This window comes from Grampus griseus (assembly GCF_964374135.1).
Source record: "Grampus griseus genome assembly, chromosome: 9".
Taxonomy (NCBI): domain Eukaryota; kingdom Metazoa; phylum Chordata; class Mammalia; order Artiodactyla; family Delphinidae; genus Grampus; species Grampus griseus.
The window spans coordinates 27,126,253-27,150,382 of NC_139003.1; the positions used below are offsets into that span (position 1 = coordinate 27,126,253).

The window sequence follows — 24,130 nt, forward strand, 5'->3', positions numbered from 1 at the left end:
TGACAAGGATTTGAAGATTGAAAGAGGAGATGGAGTAGAGAGGATATGTATTGATCTGTGAGAAAGAAAATGTCTGAAGTAAAGTTAACTGAATTGTAAATGGCATAATGTTCTCGGAAAATGGAGGGCAGTGGAACTGAGATGTTGTGCCAGACAGTTCCCTCGGCTTCCTCTGTACCCTGGGACCCACCGGCCAGGATAATCTTGCGGCTATCCTACTGGAGAAAGGCTACACCAGGTTCAGAGGGATGGGTAGAGAGGGAGTCCGGGGGCAAAAAACATTTAATAACTGTCAGATCATCACAAATGAGTTATCTACACTCAGCAAGTAACTGTATAACATGACTGTAATACATCTAAGTACTATAAGTAAGGGCCAGGTGGCTGATGGGGAAAAAGGGCCCTGAAGGGACCAAAAGTGATTTTTTTTTTCCATCTAAGGAGTATTCCATAAATAAAGACAAAGATAATGGTGACAGGTTAAGACAAATAAAAATGGCATTGCGCATCAAAATTTTTTTTTAAAAAGAGCACTTTTTTCTCTTATCTCTCCTTTATATGTTAATGGCCTGTGAGTAGCCAAAATTAGCCCCAAAATTCAAGAAAAAACTGAGAAAGTGCCATGGATGATCCATTTTCCTATGAACTTAAAAAGACTTGACATAGATCCCACAACGAATGTCCTGAAGAAGGTAACCCAAGGAGAGTCCCTATTCTCCAGAAATGTGGATGATAGGGACGTAAGTGAACACCTCCATAATATTTCCTTCATGAGACTTTGGTTTTACCTTTGATGTTACCAGTTGGTTTTTAAAAATATTATTTCCAAATGTTAATTCTATTTTGACTCTGATAACTCAACGATCAAGTTCCTTTCCCATACTTTAGTTATTGCTAGAGTAGAGAGATCAACAATGGAGACTTTGAAATGCATATAAATACTTAATGCTCTGTTGTGGGCATTAAGCAGTAAAGAAAAATTTAAATGAAGCCCAAAGAAAACAAATGAGTGATAATCATGACTTAGTTGTCCCTTAAGAACATGAGTGGATTGAGAATAGCATGTAGAGAATAATATAATAATATAATTGTATATTTGCAAAGTGAGATAGTATACAAACTCTGGAAAAGTGTATCTTTTTTGCAGAAATCAAAGACTATAGAAACACCAACAAATACATGCAAATACTCCATGGTATATGCCTTTACAAAAATAATAGATCACACTAATAGTGGTGAAACAAACAGAGGTGATATTCCATTTAGTATCTGTCCTTGCTCAGAAAAACAGTTCCGTTCATTCATGAAAAGCACCATGTTACTGTGACATAAAGGCTGGTAACATGTATGCAGAGAAAAATCATCTCTTCCTCAGTACTTGTGTTTCCCCTTTTCCTCGAGCAAGAGAAGCTCCCAAGTTTTAGCTGTTCACAGTCTATCCAGGTAGAGACTAAATATCCTGGCTTCCCTGGCACCTAAGTGTGGCTATGTGACAAAATCTGAACAACATGGTATGAACAGAAGTGCTGTGTACAATGTCTAGGTCATCTTCTTAGAGGCCAACATGCTTTCCCAAGGCTGCCTCTTTCCTCCCCCCTGCTGGCTGGAAAAGGTAACATCTGAAAGTCTTGTGTAAAGGAGGCATATCCACCCTGCCAGCCCTAGGCCACTCACTTCTGAAATGTTGTGTGAGAGAGGAATGAACTTCTTTCTTTTGAAGTCATTGCTGTTTGTTTGTGTTGTGTGTCTGTGTTTGTTTGTTTTGTTATGGAAGCTTTACCTCTACCCTAACTGTAATAATAAGTTTGTCCAACTTAATCTGAATTGGGGAAGGCTGAAAGCTCTGACACAGGGCAAGAGTAAGTAAGGAATCAGATCAGAATGCGCCCACGCTGTGGTGACACTGTTCATGTAACAATTTTGTCCAGGGGCATAGGCTTGCCTAGGAGATTTTCCCTCCCCTGTCTGCCGACGATCCCCTTTATATCCGCCCGAGTCACAACTCAAGAGCAACTTTCTCTTTGGAAGCTTCACAAATTCACTGCTTTCTTATTTCCCCAATTTACGTTGAATATACACCTTTGTTATAGCATGTATTAATACTATTAATAATTAATTAATACACTAATACTCTATTTCAATCATATATAGGCTCTCCTGCTAGACTGTTTGAGAGGAAGACGATCATAACATTCATCTTTCTATCCATGCTGTCCAGCACCTGCTGGCTTACTGGGACTTTTCAGTAAACGTTGGTTGCACTGATGTTGTTGAGTTAATGTTGTCAAATGTAAATACTTTACTGATGTTCAACTTGTCTAAGTTTCCTGTTACTGATATTCGGGTTGTTACTGATATTCAGGTTGTTTTAAAAATTTTAGTGATTTTTCAGGGCTTCCCTGGTGGCACAGTGGTTGAGAGTCTGCCTGCCAATGCAGGGGACACGGGTTCGTGCCCTGGTCCAGGAAGATCCCACATGCCGCGGAGCGGCTGGGCCCGTGAGCCATGGCCGCTGAGCCTGCGTGTCCAGAGCCTGTGCTCCGCAACGGGAGAGGCCATAACAGTGAGAGGCCCGCGTACCGCAAAAAATAAATAAATAAAAATTTTAGTGATTTTTAGTGTGGACAGGAGCTGTGGTATTGTTTTCTCGCTGTACCCACAGCTCGTGATGCTGTATTTGCTTCCTCTGTGACTGCTGGTGCACAATCTCAAGGCTTCTCCCTCTCTTCCTGCCACGCCTACACTATTTCATAACGTCTCTCTTCTCCTGAGCATCTACCATGTGGCAAGAGTTTTACATATTTATATTTTTCTCTAATTTTTTATAACAATTCTGCATGGTGGTGTTGTATTTCCATTTTATACTGGAGGAAACTGCGGTTCATGACTACAATCTCACAGCTAGAATTAACATTCACATAACAATACTGTATTGTATATTGGAAAGTTGCTAAGAGAGTAGATCTTAAAAGTTCTTGGGGTTTCCCTGGTGGCACAGTGGTTAAGAATTCACCTGTCAACGCTGGGGACACGGGTTCGAGCCCTGGTCCTGGAAGATCCCACATGTCACGGAGCAACTAAGCCCGTGCACCACAACTACTGAGCCTGTGCTCTAGAGCTTGCAAGCCACAACTTCTGAGCCCGAGCACCACATCTACTGAAGCCCACGCGCCTAGAGCCTGTGCTCCACAGCAAGAGAAGCCACCACAATGAGAAGCCCACATACCGCAACGAAGAGCAGCCCCCGCTCGCTGCAACTAGAGAAAGCCCGTGAGCAGCAACGAAGACCCAACGCAGCCAAAAATAAAATAAATAAATTAAAAAAGAAAAAGTTCTCAACACAAGAAAAAACAATGTGTAACTATGTGAAGTGAAGTATGTTAACTAAGCTTTTTGTAGTAATCATTTCGTGATATAGACATATATCAAATCATGTTGTATACCTTAAACTAATACCATGTTATATGTCAATTATATCTCAATAAAATGGGGGGCAAAATAAATCCAAGGATCTCAGGTGCCAAAGCCGAAACTCTTACTCCACATCTATGTCCCTAAGAGAAGGAAACTCTTACTCCACACCTATGTCCCTAAGAGAAGGAAAGGTTATCTTTAGTCATTTGTAGTTAATCTCATCTCTCTCTACTTCTACAAACAGACCTGCTAATTCTTATCTGTCAGCAAGCAGCAGGATACACAAGCCTGAGAAGAAGCTGATAGATAATCGACACCTTCAGGCTTACAAGCATTCCTGTGTTGTGTCACAGTGGCAACCCCCTAGTGGTGCCCAGGGCTGCACCTGTGTGCTCAGAATCTGTTGGATCTCCTGCCTTTCAGTTCTTCTTCCTTGTCCTGCTGTGGACCTGACGTCTCTCTTTGGAATTCCCTTTCTGCTTCTGTATTCAGGCTACATCACACATGCAACCTTCCTTATAGCTGGACCCCAGTTAGAGAATATTCCTTTAGAATTGGCACTCCTGGCCTCATAAAACTCCTCATTCAGATCCCTCCTGATTAATTGTTGCTGAAAGAGCTTTCACATTTGACCTCTTTGTGGGATAGAAAAACAAAATCATAGGACAGGTGAGATGGGGGTTAGGGGAAGACCTCAGGGAATGGAAGGAGATGGGGTCACACAACTTTAGCCAATCAATACACAGTGGTTTCCAATAAATACTTATTAAATATTATTTATCTCAAATTATAAAAGTTCTAGAAAGAAAGGTCATTTACCAAGCAGAAGGGGTGTCTCTCCTTTGTCATTTTTGGTGTTTGGCCACACTCCTTTCTCTAGTAAAGTTCTTACATTTTCCACCAGACCAGCTTTGACTGCCAAAGTCAAGGCTGTTTCTCCATCAGAGGTCTTGAACTCCCAGAGCGTCTTACAGGATGCTGAGATATGAAAGCATTGTGTAAAGGTAAAAATCTTTACTTAAAGGATATCATATAGATCAGAATGATGCAATATTATCTACAGTAGATTGAACAAAGTCAACTGATGAAAAAGGGGAGACTAAAAGGAGATATGATTAAAGTCTAGCAAATGACAGTGAGTAGAAGTAGATGAGCGTGGTCTTGCTAATCAAGTTGACATCTAGCAAACCAACATCTATGTCTCAAGGTGCCTTTTTTAAAAAATGATAAAGGGTTGTGAATTCTCATTTCTGAATAAATTGTAAAACAAATCCCCAATCCTTTGTATTATTATTTAAACTGCATCTGAAATTGCTTTTTATCAAATGAAGTCTGTGAATGTGGGAATGAGAAGTATTTGAATAAATGTATCCAGTCAGAATATGTCAGAAAAGAAATACCATGCTTAACATCATCTATTTCTGTCTGTCTGACTATCTGTCTACCTGTCTAATTATCTGTTTTTAACATTTTTTTCGCTGGCTGGCTAGCTGGATAGCTAATTATCCAGTAGCTATCATTATCTCCTACAGCAGAATCAGGAAGCAACATTGAAGGTTGAAAAGTAGAACACTTTCAAATTCGTTTATAAGATGCTGAGATGTGAAAAATGCTATGTTAGAACATCAGAATTATTATTAATATTTAACCCTAGGTAGGCTTACCGCAATAATTATTAATGTTTGCATTATGAAAAAATTAACGTAATATAAGGATAGATATTGTAAGTACTACTTGTTGTACTAAATAATACTCTTTTGGATGCCACTAACTCAAGAGACAATTCAAGATGAAAATTTAAAACTGACTTCTAAAAGCAAAAAGCTTTATTTTAAATAAATTAATTCATGCTGCAGACAAACTTTTAAGTGATAATCACCAAACATCTTCCCACCAACCTGTGCCATACTTTTAGGAGGATGCAAAGTGTGAGCCCTGAACCCCACAAAATGTACTGATCTTTGTACTCAGTTTAAAGCATGAGTACTGCCTTTTCCAAACTGCAAATCATCTTTTATTCTAATTTTTCTTTCACTTGTTATGTTCATTGGGATTACTCCATAACATCTACATTATGGCTTCAGTCTGGTCAAGGGGATTTTATGTTCTCTTACCATCCAGGACAACCTCAAGTATTTGTCGAATGGGTTGAACAACAGCTTCATGCAATGGAAACCATCCTTTTTCATCAGCCTCCTCCAATGCATATTTATATTTCACATACTCCTGGAGCTCAAGAATGTGACCTAAAATAAACACATGGGCTGATAACAAATCTCTTGGCCAAGTAGAATCTACTGTAGGTGATATACCCACTTACCTTGCTTTATGGCTTCCACCAGCTTTCTCTTTTCATCACTTAGTGGTACAAATCTACAGAGAAAGAAAAACAAGCCATATTTGTATTCATGGTATACTTCAAGGAACCAAAAGATTTATTTAGTTTTTGCACATACTTTTAATAATCAAGATCTAAAAGAAATGCACACAACTGATTTTATCTACTTTAAAAACATAAATGTCTAAAAGTCAGATACAGAGTGTATTTATGATACATTGGACCTAAGAACACTAGTGACGATGGAGAAACAGAAGATTATAACATCGTCTCTGAAATTAGTTGTAGGCAATGAAAAAAGGGGTAAACAACTGGAGTCAGAGTCAGAAGAACTGGGTTCAGGTTTTGTGGTTTTGTCATCCTGGGGAGGCCAGTAACCTCTCTGGATGGTGGTTCCTACATTGGTAGAATGAGGGGATTAAATAGGAACATCTCTAAGGCTTCTCCCAACTTTAAAAACACTATGCTCAATAAAGGTTTGTTGCTTTGAACTTAAGAATTGCTAATGAATGATTGCTTACTTGGGAGTGTATGCTCTATGCTGCATGTTAGAGTCTTTAAGCAACTGATCCACAAGTGAAAAATAGGCTGAGCATTTACCGAACAAACTCCCAATCACTGGCCCAGCAGGTCATTGTCAGCCCTCAAGGAAGTTCTCTGGTGTGTGTGTTTATTCAGAGGCAACAAGGTATTTCATAAGAACTTGATTTAATTCTATTAAAGCAGAAGCATCCACTGGTATTCTAGGACTGTGAATGCCTTCCTGGGAACTCTGAAGTTTTAAAATCTGTTGCAGATGAGGGAAAAATGAACGAGACCAGATATTTAAATGTAATATGTCCATTTTTTAAAAGCTCAAAAGCAATAATTTTATAGCACTGAACCTTTTCAAAAGCACTTCAGAATTTCAGAATACAGGATTCTAAATACTATAATAGAATGTAAAGGTAAACTAAAGTTTGTTTTTGTCAGAAGTATAATGTGTGCTCTTCAAGACAAAAATTTACTTTGGCAGTTTTAGACTCTATAACTCTTGCCAACACAAAGCACCAATTTTATGTGAAATTGCTGCTGTCACTTGAATAGTAGATAATTAAATAGGCTCTGGTTTATATATTACTTTGTCATATATAATGAAATCGTTCAACTATTTTCCCATTCGTTAAACTTACAGGCTAGGTGAGTTAGCATTATTCTTCGTATTTTAAAGGTGCAACATTTCTTATAAAGGGTGCCTGAGTCAGTAGCAGAACAGATTCTGTATACTTAGCTATACGTTAGTCGTATAACCAGTGCTTGCAAATTGGTTCACATTATTTATTGTCTTGTTTGATTCCGTAGGAATTTAGGAAATAGGCAATCATATACAACCAAATTCAACTGGGAATTTCCCATCTAGGTAATCTCCATATTCCACAGGAGATGGGGATGTGTAGAAGATCAAATAGCTAAACCTGTGCACAGGAGCTCCTGTACGGTATTTAATTCCTCGCCAGAAAAGAAAGGGAAGCATTTTCCTGGAGGAGGGCTCCGGAAATGTCATTCATTTCATTTTACAACAAAATGAAGGCCATGAAAAAGTTTGGGTGAGGATAGTCAATTCGAATGTTACCTTTGAGGATAAAACACAGTCTTGCTGGCTTCAATGGATTCTTGAATACTGAGCTGAACATCATAACTTGTAAGATGGTCTTCATCGGGGTCATCATTAGCGTCCATGACTGAATATAATTTTGAAAGAGGCAAATTCTTATTATCAGCAAATGCCACAGAACCGCATATAGAGTTCACCTGAAAGACGCAAAATGAAAATACATTCACTTTTCCTCATTTAACAAACACAATGCAGTGAATATTTTAATCCATATTGTATATATAACACCCATTCTAACTTTTGAAACCTTAATTACCTGCCCTTTGGGTGTCTACATTTTCTAATTTTTGACTTTCTTTTGAGTAATGACTATAGTTGGGCTTACAGGAATTACTTTTTCCACACTTCTGACTTATGCTAATTTGGCCCATGTTTTTTCTCAAGACATTGTTCTACACAGCACATTAGAAGTTCAAAACTCTGAGAAGACAGACAGGGTTAGGAATAAAGAACAGTGAGCCTTTCACATTCTTTACTTTTTCTTTATTCTCTGTCTGTTGTGTGTGGTTTTTTTGTTTGCTTTTTTTGTGGTACGCAGGCCTCTCACTGCTGTGGCCTCTCCTGTTGCGGAGCACAGGCTCCAGACGCGCAGGCTCAGCGGCCATGGCTCACGGGCCCAGCCACTCTGCGGCATGTGGGATCCTCCCGGCCTGGGGCACCAACCCGTGCCCCCTACATCGGCAGGCGGACTCCCAACCACTGCGCCACCAGGGAAGCCATGTGTGTGTGGGGTTTTTTTTTTTGCTGATTTAGTCCTTTCTTCACACCCATGGTTTGAGTTGGCTGCCTTGAATTGCAGTTATTTCTGTATTTGTGTTCAACTCCTTCTACCAAAATTTACGTTCTTTGAGGTGAAGAGCTCTACCTCACTTGTCTCTGCATCGCCTGCAACTCTAAAAGGTGCCTGGCATGGGGAAGCTTCCCAATGAACATCTGTTGAATTACAGTTGGAGAGAACAGGATGTCACAAATGTAGTAACTTAGCCCTGCCCTCAGGAAATTTGATAGAGCCAGTGGAGAAGACACGAAGGAAACTTCAAATAGAAGGAACTGAGAACTTTTAAGCACTGTTCTTCTTGAGAAAAGACTGTCTAGTCTCACAATGAAGTGAACAGCTTTCAGAAGTCCAGAACTTTAAAATAAAACAGGAGAGGGCTTCCCTGGTGGCGCAGTGGTTGAGAGTCCGCCTGCCGATGCAGGGCACATGGGTTCGTGCCCCGGTCTGGGAAGATCCCACATGCCGCGGAGCGGCTGCGCTCGTGAGCCATGGCCGCTGAGCCTGCGCGTCCGGAGCCTGTGTTCCGCGACGGGAGAGGCCACAGCAGTGAGAGGCCCGCGTACCGCAAAAAATAATAATAATAAACATAAAATAAAACAGGAGAGCGTTAACCTGACAAAAACAGGCTTAGGCATTTGGAGGACTTCTTTACTGACCAGTTTAGATGGGTTTGATAGACCACATGGCTCTCTGGGCACTCTAGGAAATCCACCTTTATGGACTTGTGCTACATGCATTCCTGGCCATGGAAAGGTCCTTTCTCACACCTTGACAGAAGCGCATCCTTAATGCAGTTAGGGAGGCTGGAACTGCTAATATAAGGACGGGTGTGGTAAGGACCAGCTTTATTAAGTGAGGCTTAATTGTGGGAACTGTTAAACAATAAGCAGGGTTAAAATGGACTCCTGCTTTTGAAGAAAAGAGTCGAAAACAGGCTTCTGGACTGACTTACGTCATTTATTGATGGCTAGTTCAGTTCTCCCTAATCCACTTGTTTCAACCAAACCAGAGCCACCATGAACGGTTGTGCAGGATGTGCACTATACAAGTGTTCCTGGTTGACGAAATCCAGCCAAATCTCCCCTACTCGAGTTGTACACGCTGGCAGGGTGCTTCCCCGAGGAAGCAGCATCTTTTCTTCATCTGCACCAAAGTGCTTATAGCTTGTGGGATTCCTGAACTCAGCTGAAAATTTTTTAACACCAGAAAGTTAAACAAAAAGAGGCCGGATTATTTAGTGTTTTGGATAATAAATGAGGAGAGATAGACATGACACCTTTTACCATCCAGTCTTGCAATCTTTTCCCAAAGTGGAAGGGCCTCAGGATTTGGTTACTCTCCTTCAGAAAGAAAGCCATGGTATCTCAGCAACCTCAAAGGTCTGACACGTACCCGAGGGACCTTATTCACCAAATAGACTCAAGTGGTATTTAAAAAAATCTATTGTTTCTCTGTTCATTGTCTGCCTTCTCCGAGAACGTGACCCAATAAGAGCAGAGAATTAGTCTACTTTCAGAGCCAAGAGAAGTACCATCTTAAGGTATGTGGACTATAAATGGGTGTTGAATGAATGAATGAGCTAATAAGTGAACCTAACATAATCTAGGTTCTGCTTTATTCTTAGAGTTGACCATTTTCCTCAAGTGCGGAATCTTCTAACTAAATGAATCTGATGCCCACCCTGTATCTGGCTTCATTTTTCTCCCATCTGTGCTTCTACATCTGATTCCCCTTCATTCACAAGGCCCTCCCAGCTGTTCCAACTCATGGTCCCCATGGCCTCAAGCCCGGCTCCAGCCATTCCTCCTTTGGAAGGAAGCCCTTGCTGAAATTCTTCAGCTCCTCTCTGGACCTCTTCATCCATGAATATCTCCTCTTATATAGTATTTTTCCAACATCTGGATTTACACTCATTTTGTATTAGCTTTGCAAGTTCTTCACAGTTTCATGTTTTGTATTCTCACTTGGACTATTAGTTTTCTGAGGGGAAAAAAAACAACACCTTACTTTCTTTGTCCTTTATGTCTTTTCTCTCTAATTCCACCTCCTAATCAACTATAGGAAAGTGCCATTCTCAGTGGCCACTGGGAAAAAGTTGTTGACTCATTACTGGCAGACAAGTCCTGAGTCCCTTCTGGCAGCATGATTAGACGATGAAGTTAGCAGTGTGGCATCACCCGTCGCCTGTCTCACTAATGTCACTGTGGAGATGAGGAGATTGCATGGCTCTGGGATTAGTAATGGGATCCAGAGACTTTCGCCTATTTAAATCACCAGCTTAACTCTAAACCTGTTTGAAATTTGGGCTTCCAGTGTGTGAGACACCACAGGCTCCTTAGAGAACTGAGTTGCTCTGTGGAAAGTTGTTTTTTTTTTTTTTTTTATGTCCTTTTAACTACCATCCAGAAGGATGTTATCTAAGACTCTTAAATATTTTGTATCCCTAACAACAGCAGGATCTAAATGGTGAGGAAAGTCTTGCTACTACATGGAACATCTCCCATCTAAAATAAACTGTCTCCAACATTTTCCTGAACGCTTGGGATGAACTGAAGACCTGTGCGCAGGTACTCTAAGGTGTCAGACAGACAATCAAGGGAGCATCATTGGAACAGAACCAGAGACGTCAAGATGCAATGAGAAGAGCAAAAGGAGATATATCTGTCTACTGCCAGCCTTTATTTAAAATTATTTAAATAAAGCACCAACCAGGAGTCTGAGGAAAGGCCAAATAATATTTTGACATCCTTTAAGACCTATTCACAAAAACCCCACTTCTCAGTCTAGATAATTAATTGGCCTTTTCTAGATAATCATTTGTCAGTCTTTTTCTGGATAAGCCCATTAGTGAGATTTATTTATTCTCCATAAGTAGCTGATTTACAAAATAATTGGGACTATCATTGGAAAGTTAGCCTTTTCAGTTCACGCACTGGTTAACCTTGTTTAGAGTCAGGAACACGTTTGATGAAAGCAATGGATTCTCTCTCTGGAGGGATGCATGCCCACTCAAAATTCTGCATAAAATTTTAGGGAATTCATGGATCCTCTGAAGCCCTTTCATGTACCCCAGGAAAAGAACCACTAAATAAAGGATTTCCAAATGCTAAATGTATTATTCAGATATCAAGAATTTTTAGCTTACTGTCAGATGGGCTGAGTAAGATCCTAGAGTAAGATAGTGGGAAAAGGATTTGGTTATCCTGTAAGTTTTAGAATAACTTTGGTAATAATAAAAATGGTGATTATGATAATAGCCGTAAGTTATTGAGTGCTTGCTTTGTTTCAAGCACCACGCAAAGCACTTTGCGTACACTGCCTGCTTTAAATCCTCCAATTCTACTTTGTAGGTATTAGAGATTTATTGTACATAAGTGGAAACTTAGGCTTCAAGAGGTTGAGAGACCCACCCAATGTCACAGAACTGCTAAGTAGGGTCTGGATAGAGTACGGTAACTTCATTTTTAATGTCTTTCCAAAGCTGCAGGAAAACAACCCACAGTCTGTTGTACTTAAAAGAAAACATTCTGATCTTGCTCTTAACAGTCAGCTCTTGATGACAATAACTTCCAAAAATAAAAAATAGCTTCCAGGGACACATCAATCTTTATCGTCAGCTCCGTGCAATAGAGATTTGTGTTGCTTACGGTGGTCTGAGGTATCGTAAACTTGCTTTTATTCTATACTTTTTGTCCTGGAATCTAAACATTACTGCCTAAAAAATTGGATCAACATTCCAGTTTGTGCCTGACTGAAGTGGCCAAGGGGTTGGGACGATGTTGCAGGTATGATGCAGGGGTGAACTTGGGTATATGATGCCTCTCGGCGCTGAATTCTCTAAACTCCCCTCAATCCACAATCCGGCTGCCACAATACTGTTGATGAGTTTGTGAGGCCCCTCAGACCTTCCCTTGAAACCTGTGAGCTCCTAAAGCGTGGGACCAAGGTCCTCCTTCCCCCTGGACAGGGGCCAGCATAACTTCGTTCCCCGTGAATTGCTTGGTTGGCTTGCTTCCAATTACATCCAAGTCTGCTTACATCACTCACTCACATGCTCTGTCTTAGGCATAAAAAATTGAAACCGTCTCTGTGGGTTCTAAACAGGGCTGGTCTTAAGAGTTCCCAGAGTGGACAGATGCTTCCATGTTGCAAGGAAGGACTTTGTGTTCATAAATATCACCCTACCTCAGCACCTGTCACATCGGTGTAATTCTGTTACATCAGTGAGAGAGTCTGTCCCTTGGGGCTTATTGTTCCATCTTCCAGTGTCCCTTTTAAAATGCCAGTAACACCATACTGGCCCCCCATGGAGGACCAGGATCTCTTGGAATATTTGCTGAGGGTGACATGGGGTGGGGAAGACGGTAAAGGGTCTAAGACTGAATCTAGTGGAAGGTGACAGGAGGGGATAAGAAAAGGGCAATACAGTAATATTTGGTGTTCTTTATACAGGGCCAGCCCCAAAATAAACACTCTGAGGTTCTGAAAGAGGTGCAGGTTCTGCTGTGTGGAACTGGGGACGCTGATATTCTGAGGAAATTTTCTTTTACCTTGAAAGTGCAATGGTTCTGGAGCAAGGAGCTTATCTATTAGAGGTCCCAGAGGGAATCCTAAGGATTTGTCCCATGAGAGGAGTAGCTTTAGTTAAAAGGCATTTTTACATTTTGGTTTTATTAGAAAAAGACAGTTTTCATACACAAAACAATATTCATTCTCATTTTTCTTCATTTTGACCTTCATCTATGTAATACTGAAGACATATGGAAATCAAAATAAATAAAATGTTGTTACAGCTTTGTTTTTTATTTGGTGGCTACACACTTTTGCTTTTTCAGAATCCTGTAGCACAAAGTGACAAATCAGATAAATGGCTTTATTAGGCTGATTTCAGCAACAGAGTCAACTAGTCCCCAAGATGTTTCAGAGGGACGTGAAACTGTCAGAATTGGGTTCCAACGCACAGACAAAGGTAACTTCTATTTACAAGTAATAAGTCACAGCAATTCCCTCTTCGTGGTATTTGCCTTTTCTATTAGAGAGAAATCCTATGAATGACAAGGAGAACTAGACCAGTTGAAATAGCATCTTCCTTAACGGCACAACTAGTTCTGATAAACCACACACACACACACACACACACACACAATGTTAGTCCAGAAAATGAATGCTACTTTTATGTTGCCTCAAAAAGTTACAACTCAACATTTTAGAAAGGATATAAAAAGGTGAAGTGGACATATTGTTCTCTAGACACTAAGTATGATATCTGGTATGTAATAAGAATTCACTAAGTATTTGCTGAATAAATAAATAATTGAATGATCAAATATATTCTACTCTTAAAATTAGCAAAAGAATAGATTAACCTTGTATTTTTCCTCCACGTCATATGTTTGTTTTTGCCAAGTTCACATCCAATTTTGGGGCTGCACTAACTGAGGCTTAATTTCTAAGTAAAAACATTAGTGATAAAACCTGTCATACTAGTTTTGCTTATCTCTAGTTTCATATTAGAAAATTAGACATTTTTACTCCCTCCTATTGATTTCCAAGGCAATTTCAATTGTGACAGAGATGGCTGAAGATGTATGCTTGTTTTTGAAAATGACACTCACATAGAATAGGAAGGAGTTTTAGGTTCACAATTATGTGGATTTCTAGAGGAATATAAACAAGAGAATGGAAAAGAATAGAGCAGACATGGCCCGTGAAAAGGCAAATTATTCACAGACATGCCCTTATCACAAGCTGGTATGATGACATGATTCTTTTAAAGACTTATCGTTTTGTCTGTAATTCTAAATGTAGGGATCTATCATACAGAAATTCAGAGATGTGGAAAAAGATTTGTATGTGAAAATGTTCACCTCTGCCATATGTAAACTGCCAAAACATTAGAAACACTATCAAATGTCCAACAAGAGGGAATTTGTAGAAGATATTATTGTGCACCCAAGCTATGGAAAACTATATAGTTATTAAAATTCATATCCTTGAAGAATAATGCCATAGATAAGTGTCATATACGAGAATGAGGTTCATTTAATCAGATATGACCAGACCCTTTGAGGGAACTAAGGTTGATTTTATAGAGCCAAAGTTTACAAAGTCTTCCAGAAAACTGGCCTGGTATCTGGTTCACAGACTGAGCCTTACAGGTGGTGAGATAGGTCACTTCCTGGCAGGCCAGACCTTGGTGACATTGAGAAGAGAGGAAAGTACCCACATTTATAGTAAAGCAGGTAAACCCTGGTGGAGAGAGTGTCTTGGCTTGGGGAGGAGCAGAAATATGAAAGACTGATCTGTTTACCTGATCCAAGCAAAGGCTTCCTTACCTAAGTTATTGTGTCTGTCTGCATGAGACCAAACTTATTTTCCACTAATTAGTGAATGGCAGCTCCTGAGGAAGATGAAGCCTGTTATAGATTATAAAATAGCTGCCTTTTATTTACACAGTTGAATTGTAGGGTGAGTAAAAAAGTTCTGACTACATTAATTAGCTACAATAACAATAAAAATTAAATATCTCTAGACCTTAATAAAAAGTATTGTTCATATACATATGTTTATGTGTATTTGTACATATATACATATACAAATACAAATACATATATAGATATACATATATTCTCCCTCTAACAATATTTGTTCCTGAAAATATTTGTTTCATCTGAACAGGGCAGAAGTTCCTGTTCGGCGCTTGTCAAATCTTTTTCCATTAAAAACTCAATAATGAGTCATTGCATTTCTTCATACATTATTCTGAAATTATATACAGGCCAGTGATTTTTTTTCTGCTGGAGACAGTAGTTGAATTTGCCCTCCCAGCTTATCTGCCTTATTAGCTGTGTCTAACGTGTTGCAGATAGTCAACAAACATTACCTGTTATTTTTCTGTGACTGAACCCCTCTGGAACGGGGAAGTAGAAGTCTAGGGGTTGTCTGGTGGTTTCAGCTGTCCTCGCTCTTGAACAGGTATGCTGACACACTCCTTATTACCTTCTCCTTCCTTTTCTCTAGAATCACCTGATTTCAGAGCTGAAGAGCATTAGGTAGCCCCACTTGTAAATTCCATTTCCAAGATGCCCAACAAGTAATTATCCAGCCTCAGCTTGAACAGCAAAGTGACAGGAAGTTTACTATATCCCACACAGCCCTTCATCTTTGGCCAGCTTTAACAATTAGGAAATACACTTAAGTTGAATCCATCTCCTCGAATAAGTATTCTATAATCCTAATTCTAGTTTTCAGGACCATGTTGAGAAAATGTGCTCCTCTGCCACATGAGAGCCCTTTAAACATCTTTCACGGGCTTCCCTGGTGGCGCAGTGGTTGAGAGTCCGCCTACCGATGCAGCGGACATGGGTTCGTGCCCTGGTCCGGGAAGATCCCACATGCCGCAGAGTGGCTGGGCCCGTGAGCCATGGCCGCTGGGCCTGCGTGTCCGGAGCCTGTGCTCCGCAACGGGAGAGGCCACAACAGTGAGAGGCCCGCGTACCGCAAAAAAAAAAAAAAAAAAAAAAACATCTCTCAGGAAGGCTGTCAGGTCTCCACTGAGGCTTCTCCGCCCAGACCTGGACAACTGTTCTTCCTATGATGTGGGTTCACCTTCCTCCACCATGTTGATTGCTTTCTTGTAAACACACTCGTTTATCCATCTCTTTCTAAAAGTGGCTCTGGACCATGGGCTCTGATGGCAGTACGACAGCTGTAGTCAGACCAACACAACAGTAAGCAGGTGTGACCACCTCCCTTTTGCTAGAAACTGAAGATCTGTTAATTTAGCCCAAGTTCAGACGAATTTGGGGCTATTATATTTACAGACTTGATTTGGACCTCTGTTCCCCTAAATTCTACAAGTCATATTTCCCCCCCACATTATTGCTGTACAATTCTGTGTAGGACTCTTTATTTAATCCTATTGTGTTTCTTTCTTTCTTTTAGATTTGAATTTTATTTCAGTCTGCTAAGAGATAATGCATTTTCTATCCCTCCAAATATTGTTCTATTTGCATGTCTTCTATATGTCTACCTGCTCCATTAATAATGCAAATGTTGAAGAGAAATTGGCGCAGGAAAGAGGCCTTCAGGTTGACATTGATCTATTATTTAGCAACCTTCGAGAAAAGCTGTTTATCCAGTTACAAATCCTCCCAAAGACACCACGATCTACTATTAATGTCTCCTTTATGATAACAAGACCGTCGTCAAGAGATACTGTCAAATATCTTGTTGAAATACAGACGCATAGTATCTACTACATTCCTCTTCTCTACTAAGTCAAAAAGACAAAGGAGGAGAGTTGACTCACCAGTTCTCAGTAATTATTATTTTTCCTGAGGATTTTCAGACCATCCTATTCGTTCATTCAAAAATATGTATTCAGTGTCTGCTATATTCCAGGCACATTGCTAGACACAAGGCAATAGGATCCATGCACCAAAGAGTTTACTGTCTTTAAATAATGCATTCTAGACTTTTCCCAAGAAACAACACCAATAACTCCCCTCCCTTCAAAGGTTTAGCAGAGAGTCAAGCACACAGCAGGTCCTCAATAAATATTTGTCTTATTGAATTTAATACTTATTATAAGCAATATCTATTAAGTGCCTACCTGTGACATGCATTAAGCTAAGTATGTTAAATATTTTATGTCATGCAATTTCTATGACACACTTCCCCCCCATTTTACAGATGAGGAAACTGAGGAACACAATGGTTAGGTTATTTGTCCAAGTCTGTACATCTAGTGAGTGGAAGAGATGTAGATACAAACCCAGTCATTTGACATTAGAGGTCACACAGCTTGACCCCTGTACTGTAACTCATGACTCAGCTACTCTGATGGAATTAATACAAAAGTGTCTCATTTTATAATCCAAATATTCATAAGCCTCAGAAAAAATTTTTTAAAAGAGTTTAAGCAAATAACTAGCAAACCTATCAAACAATTCTAGTGGAAATATGAATATTTTAGGTAGATTTTCATTTCAAAACAAGGTATTCCCATAAAAATAACAAAGTGTAGAATTATGATATTTTATGACAATAATATAACATTCTCAGCACAAAGCAGTGTTAGGATTTCCTCGTCCACATTACTGCTATTTCATAGAAATCATTTCATTTTAGACGTAGAATGTTCCTTAGAAGTTATCTATTCATGTAAGAGCCAGATGGGTGATGGTCTCAAATAAATTCTAAGGACTTTCCAACCTCAAGACTATGATTTAATTTCCAGAAGCTAATTTCCAATTCTACTGAGATCGTTTTTTTTCCATCTGACTTCAAAGAATTTAAAGGAATTCTTTCAATCTGAATAATAAGCATCCATCTTCTGTTATAAGTGATTTAAAAACACCTTGATAAAAATTTAATTATTCACAAAAATCATTTAATTTTTTTCTCAGAAACCAGGGCTAGCTAAGACATTCCACAGTGTCTATGCTGACACTTTCTATGAGCATATTCATTCTTGATCTCTTTTTCTCATGATACTATTTTTTACTAAGTTTAATAACTATGCAATTGAGTTAATATTCTGTAAATGAATGAAACAACCCTGGCTTTATTCTGTAATTAAAAAGGCCCTAGACAGGTGATCAATGGTAAAGAAAGTAATGAGAAGCTATCACAATACGTGTTTCCATCTCTTCAAAATATTCCCAATACTAGACTACTGAAGCTACTTGGTGAGGAACAGGTAAAATATTTCATAATCTCTCACCTTTTGGAATTATCATCTTGTCATTCTTATCCAGGATCTTGCCTTCCTAAATCAGAGGAAGTGTCTTGGAGCCAATGTGTTCCTCTGTGTATCTAAAATTAAGTACCCAGTTGGTGGCTAAATTAAGATCTGACCTTGTACAACTGAAATATGAACGATTCCTGGCACATAGTAAAGTGAGATTTCTCTGGACCCTCATCACAAGAAACACATGGCCACAGAGGTATAATAAGATTATCTGGGTCCTGATTGGTTCAAAGAGCTCTCATGAAAACAAATGATCTGCCAACCCAGCTGCTATGAGGGTCCTTGCTGAAGGAACAAAGCAAAACCACTTAAGTAGAATTTAAAAATATTTTAAAATCAGTTGTTCAAGAGACAAATCTGTGAGTCTCTGCATCTGCAGATCCAAATCCACTTTTAGTCAATTTTAACACACACTCTTTCTCATTCTTCATCTTTTAGACTCATGTCAAATCTCATTAAATATGATCTTCTTGTTGTAGGAATTTACTGTTTTTCATTTGATTTGCATTTCATACCCGCCAGTCTGATACACAGATGGGGATATGACATTCAGTGATATCTAATCTGATCAAGACTTTTTAGCTCAAGTTATAAAACATAGAGTCTAAAGTGAGCAGCAGAGATAAAGCAAGCAGAAAATTAGTATTTTAATTGGGAAGGGTTGTTTGTTTTCTTTTAAAAAATAAAGTTTAGTGTCTTACTGATTTTCTAATGAAAATAATCTGCCTTAAGTTTGTTTTGACATGGGTATCCCTGGATTAACTCGGCCACTGTCAGCATTCACAAGGCCATCTGGCTTCCATCCCCACCGCTCCCTTAAAATAACTCTTCTCAAGGGTCTCACTGACCTCCTAGTGTCTAAGGTTGATGGACACTTTTCATTTCTTATTTTTCAGGCCCTCTGTTGGATTTGCTGCCATTGATCCCTCCCTTTTTTCCTGGAACTCTCTACTCCCTAGGCTTCGTGTGTGCTTTTATTTTTGTTTTTTTTTATTTTTCTTCTTATCTCTCTGATTCATTCTCTGTACTTAGTGTTAATGAATAAACACATGGATTGTAGTGAATTTACCAGTTTTATTTCAAAATGTGGAAACCATAAATGTGAATTCAGAGGTTCTACCTCCTCTTTGTGATAAAAGAGGCTGTATTTCTGTCATCCTTGGAGCAAACCCCAAGAAATATTTTGTATTTATACCACCATTAACTGTGTCTTGAAATAGTTAAGGTTGAAGGCTAGAACATTGTGCACATTTTATAATTATTAATCTGATTTGGAAGTTTTCAATAAAGACTTCTTATAAAAAGCAAGCAACATTGTGAAACTAATTTTTACAGCTTTGTAACTTATAATGTTAAAAATTCGTATGAAGGTTTAGAGTATAATTCAATTTATGAAAAAAGACCTATACCTGACATTTAAAAATGTAGTTTGGTACATATCAGGGACATTTCTGCTCTTATGTGAATAAAGTTATGCCTGTTTTATCCACTTATATAACAGTTATTATAGATCTACTTATATCGTACAATATTTAAAATAATAGAAAGAATAAAAAAGAGAAACGTGTGGTAAATAAATGAAAATATGCTACTGATGACATAGACCTATGAAAAAGTCTTGCCTCACCACTTACTCTCTCTGTCACCTTAGATTTGCTATTTAAAATTTCTGAGACTCAGTTTATTCATCTGTAATATGGGAGTAATAATATAATAACCGTAATAAAAATAATAATAATACAATAACCATGGCACTCACCATTTCAATGAGATCTATTCCTCAAGTAGCTAATCATCTATACACACACAGTAAAGCAGGCTTTGAGTAATTCAAACATTTAAGAGAATGACCTATTCGTAATGCTGATAATCACTTCCACATTTGCCTGTTTTGGAAATTGGCTTTTTCTGCTGGTTTTCTCAAATGGAAACAAAGTGAATTGGATTTTTGAACAGTGTACCCGTGGTTTATAGGTGAGGGTGAGTTTCAGTGAGGATGTGATCAAGCAGTGAACGACTACTGAATACTACCGCTGTTCTGAGGAAGGTACCTATAACGTTACCGACATCCAAATAGGTGTCCCTTCTATAATATATATAGCAAGAAATGCATGTCCTGTGTCAAGTTGATAATTTTAGCAACTGATACGAGGAACCTTAGGTTGAAATGGTTGCAGCAAAGTGTTAAAGGGACTGTCCCTGGAACCACCCACTTGTATTTTGGGAACAGGAGACTTGGGCAGCGCTGTACGTGAACTTCCAGGGAGCCATGCAGCTTCCCAGTCTTCACATTTAAGGCACCTACTGCCACCACACTTCTCACCTGCCCACAGGTACTCTGTGTTCCTGAAAACAGGTATGGGGCTTGCAGGCCTTTGACTGAGAATTTAAAATACAGCTCTTGTTACCATGAGCCCTACTATCCCATCCACCCCACAAAGCCATTTGGCACCCCGTATTCCCTTCTGATACAGCCCATTCTCCATAAAAGCCTTATCAGACTGCAGCTTTATCTTGACTCTTGGGCAAAACGGTGTCATTCACACATGTTGGAGAACCCTACTTTGTTCTGCCCTATTATTTTGTAGTTTAGAGAGCAGTACTGTGTATGTCTCACTTGGCTTCATTTTTATACTTTGGTATGTTTCAGATTTTCTCCTCCTCCTTCCTTCCTTTCTGCACTTGTTCATTATTTTGGTCTTGGGGGCTGTTGTTTTTTTTTAAAATGCATATTTTATTTCAGCTGTGTATAAAACAGAGTAGAAAATGGTGAGAAAAGCAATCGTTTATTTTAGTATGCTTACCATTACTTTGATAATTGGTTGTTTGTTCTTGTTGTGCTTTCTACTGTTTTGTTTTGTTTGTTTTTTTCAGACTGGAACACAACTGAAACTGTGAGTCAAATGTATTAGCACTGCCTTCTATCAGGAGCGCTGACGTCACAGGCCCCTGGGAGAAACTGCATTGCTGACATCACTCCGTCATTTTGCTTCCACACAGCAGCACAAAGGCAAGTGATGCGAGGGTAGTTTTTAGTAAGGTAGTGCTGTAGAAGCACACTAAACCAATAATGGGCAAAAAGTGGGGAGTATTCTGTACTGGCCCCCAGTTACATTTCCCACCTCATCACCAGTGTCTGGTAAAGACCTTGCCACATAGAAGGCACGCGTCAAATATGTGCTAAATGGTTTGCCGAACACTGGTGACTTGTTCATGTAGGTTAGCAGTTGTATCATGTCTAACTTAGCTAACGGCTGATTCAATTAAAACTGACGCAAAGTGAATTTTAAGAAAGCAGGTCGACCTTTCTTTTTTTCTTTTTTTAGAACAAAGCTCTTAATTTTCAATACTGTGAGAGACATTTCAAGGGCATCAAGAGAAAGAACCCTGAATTAAAAGAAAGCAGGGAATCTGTATTTTAGTCTCAGATTTGTCCATGTCTTTGTGAATTAAGGCAAACGTTGAAATGCCTGGGCCTTAGTTCCCACCTGTGTAATAATACTGCTCTCATTACTTCATATCATTATGAGAATAAAATAAGAGCATAATTACAGAAGTTCTTTGAAAAAATAGTAATCACTCTACAGACACAGGGCTTACTAACAGTATCATACTCCTGGGACATAAAATGGACATTAAAGCAACTATCTCATTCAGTTGTCTATTCTATACATGCAGACGTTTTAGTATATGCAGAATGTGGTGCTAGACCGCTCAAGGCATGCATGCCAAGATGGGGTGGGACAGTGGGACACACTATTCTAGTCCTGAAGAAGTTTACCCTTTGTGCAGAGAGAATAAGTAGAAAAGAAGCCCAAATTTGGTAAGAGAGATAAGACATAAGTAGGCCATGGAGGAGAGGGTCAGAGAATAAAAGACACACACGCACACACATTTGAGTTTTAAAGAGAGAGAGATCGGTTTTACATTAATGGATACTCAAAGTATTTTGAATCTTTTTCTTCTAATCTTTCCTATTTCTAACCTCTTACATATCCTAAATTGATAGTGCTAAGGCAAGGGGACTCTCACTAATCTTAGTATCTTGTTTTATATAAACTAAACATCATTATACTCAACACTGTATAATAGAGCTTTATATTGACAACCAAAGTAAAATTTGAATTACTGAAAATCCAGTATTCTCTTCTGTTCTTTCTGAAAAGAATTGATCTTTTCATGTGCACCTGTCGTTACGTTTTGATTTTTTGAAGTTGCTCATGCATGATATTCCATCAATTAGTAGTTAATTATGAAAAAGGGCATTTTGACCTTACCTGTTTCAGAAAAATTTTATGAATTTGATGAGGAAAACTTACCATGCTAAAATTTTAAAATTTCAGTGTAAATTCATTACCATTAAGAGATCCTGGTATTGCCCCCCACTTGCATTCAGATCTTTATTTTTTACATTTCAAAATTGATTCACCATTTTGTTCAAACAACTCCAGTATAAAAGTTAAGCTTAGTGATTCTGTCAGGAAACTAGAAAAATGTAATTATTTCTGCTAGACTTAGATTTACCTCTAGTAAATAGTGTCAGTCCTGGGACAAAACACTCTGATTTTTCCAAAATGGAATTTCTACTATCATACATTATATGCAGCTTAGTTGTAGCTTGATTTGAGGATTTCATATGCAATTACAGTACAAATAAGACAATTTTTCACATTTCCTATAATTCAAAAATATTAAATAGTTCAAAGTATTAATTCAAAAATATTGAATTCGAATACTATAATTCAAAAATATAAAATCAAGTTGAGTTTTGAGGTTTTGTTAAAGTGTTTTGATGCAGCTTAGAAAGTCTGGCTACAATCCTGAAGGTCTGGACCACCCAGTGTCAGTGTAAATGAATACTTTCAAGGGGGCTTTCTTTTCTGGGCACTCGGGATACAGTAATGAGCACAACATTTCACCATCTAACATGCAGGTATTTTGCTCTGTTTGAAGGTAAAATTAACAGAATTTGTCTTAGATTTGATGTTGGGTTTGTGAGAAGGGAGACCAGGATCGAGTCTAAGCAACTGGAAGGATAGAGTTGCCATAAACTGAGATCGAAAAGGTCCCAGAAGGAGCAGGTTTAGAGGGGAGGAAAGGGACCTCAGCTTGGATCACGTACAGCTTGAAATACTGTTAAAGTCCAAGAGGAAAGGTTAACGAGGCAGGTGAACGTGAGTCCACATTTGTGGGGGGAGTCTGAGCTGGAAAAACAAATTAGTGATACATGAAGGCATGAGGCTAGATGAGCTCACCAAATGAATACACAAGGACATAAAAATAAAGGCATTCAAGGGATGAGCCCTGTGGCTAACCAAAGCCACAAGACAGAATGCAAGCTAAGGAAAGAAACACATTTGCAGCAGGAGAGAGCAATCGACTGTATCAAATTCTGCTGCTAGGTTAAGTAAGATGAAGACTAAGAACGGACCACAGGACTTAGCAACCTTTCGGTTTGTCTTCTGCTCCAGAATCATCTCACTAACTGTCCAGGCTTCATTTCAGAGATTTCCCATCTTTCTCCCCCTCTGCCCTGCTTCTCAGTATGAAGAAGAAAGACACAGTGTTCTTACGTTTAGGGGCTCATAAGACGCACATACAATGCTCCTAAATTTAGGAACGTTACTTCCTTTTCCTACGCCTTTTCTCTCTGAAAAAAATCTCTCTCAGCTCATTTTTATCTCATTTTATGAAAAAGGGCCATTAATATAAAAATCAGTTCTTTTGGGCTTCCCTGGTGGCGCAGTGGTTGAGAGTCCTCCTGCCGATGCAGGGGCCACGGGTTTGTGCCCTGGTCTGGGAAGATCCCACATGCCGCGGAGCGTCTGGGCCCTTGAGACATGGCCGCTGAGCCTGTGCGTCCGGAGCCCGTGCTCCACAATGGGAGATACTACAACAGTGAGAGGCCCGCGTACCGCAAAAAACAAAAAACAAAAACAAACAAACAAAAAAATATATTTTAAAAGTAATTTCTATGTGCAAGGTACTATGCTTGGCATATATATAACTGAATCACTTTGCTGTAATCAGAAATTGCTGACATGTATAACAAATCAGCATAAATTCAGATGAGATTTGATCATCACCTGTAGGAAAAAAAAAAAAACAAACGGCTAAGGGATTAATTCAGCCAAACAATAAATGACGGGTAACTATGATGTATGGACATCATTAACAGTGATGGAGGTCAGG

At 39.0% G+C, this 24,130-nt stretch overlaps 1 protein-coding gene across 3 annotated transcripts in view; it reads right to left on the reverse strand.

Annotated features, from left to right (window-relative positions):
- The window catches only part of ASB15 (ankyrin repeat and SOCS box containing 15), a 33,720-nt gene extending 15,682 nt beyond the window's left edge, over positions 1 to 18,038 (reverse strand). The window contains exons 1-6 of one of the 3 annotated variants that reach the window (XM_082661500.1): positions 17,912 to 17,990; positions 15,068 to 15,222; positions 7,365 to 7,473; positions 5,735 to 5,787; positions 5,529 to 5,660; positions 4,234 to 4,392 (exon numbers count right to left, since the gene is read on the reverse strand). In XM_082661500.1, coding sequence (XP_082517626.1) covers positions 4,234 to 4,392; positions 5,529 to 5,660; positions 5,735 to 5,787; positions 7,365 to 7,471 — 451 coding nt within the window. In that variant the 5' untranslated portion in view covers positions 7,472 to 7,473; positions 15,068 to 15,222; positions 17,912 to 17,990. Of the gene's footprint in view, positions 1 to 4,233; positions 4,393 to 5,528; positions 5,661 to 5,734; positions 5,788 to 7,364; positions 7,544 to 15,067; positions 15,223 to 17,911 lie in introns of all 3 variants that reach the window. The other 2 variants (XM_082661499.1, XM_082661498.1) reach the window with 2 other exon arrangements.
- Between the last annotated feature and the right edge of the window lie 6,092 nt (positions 18,039 to 24,130).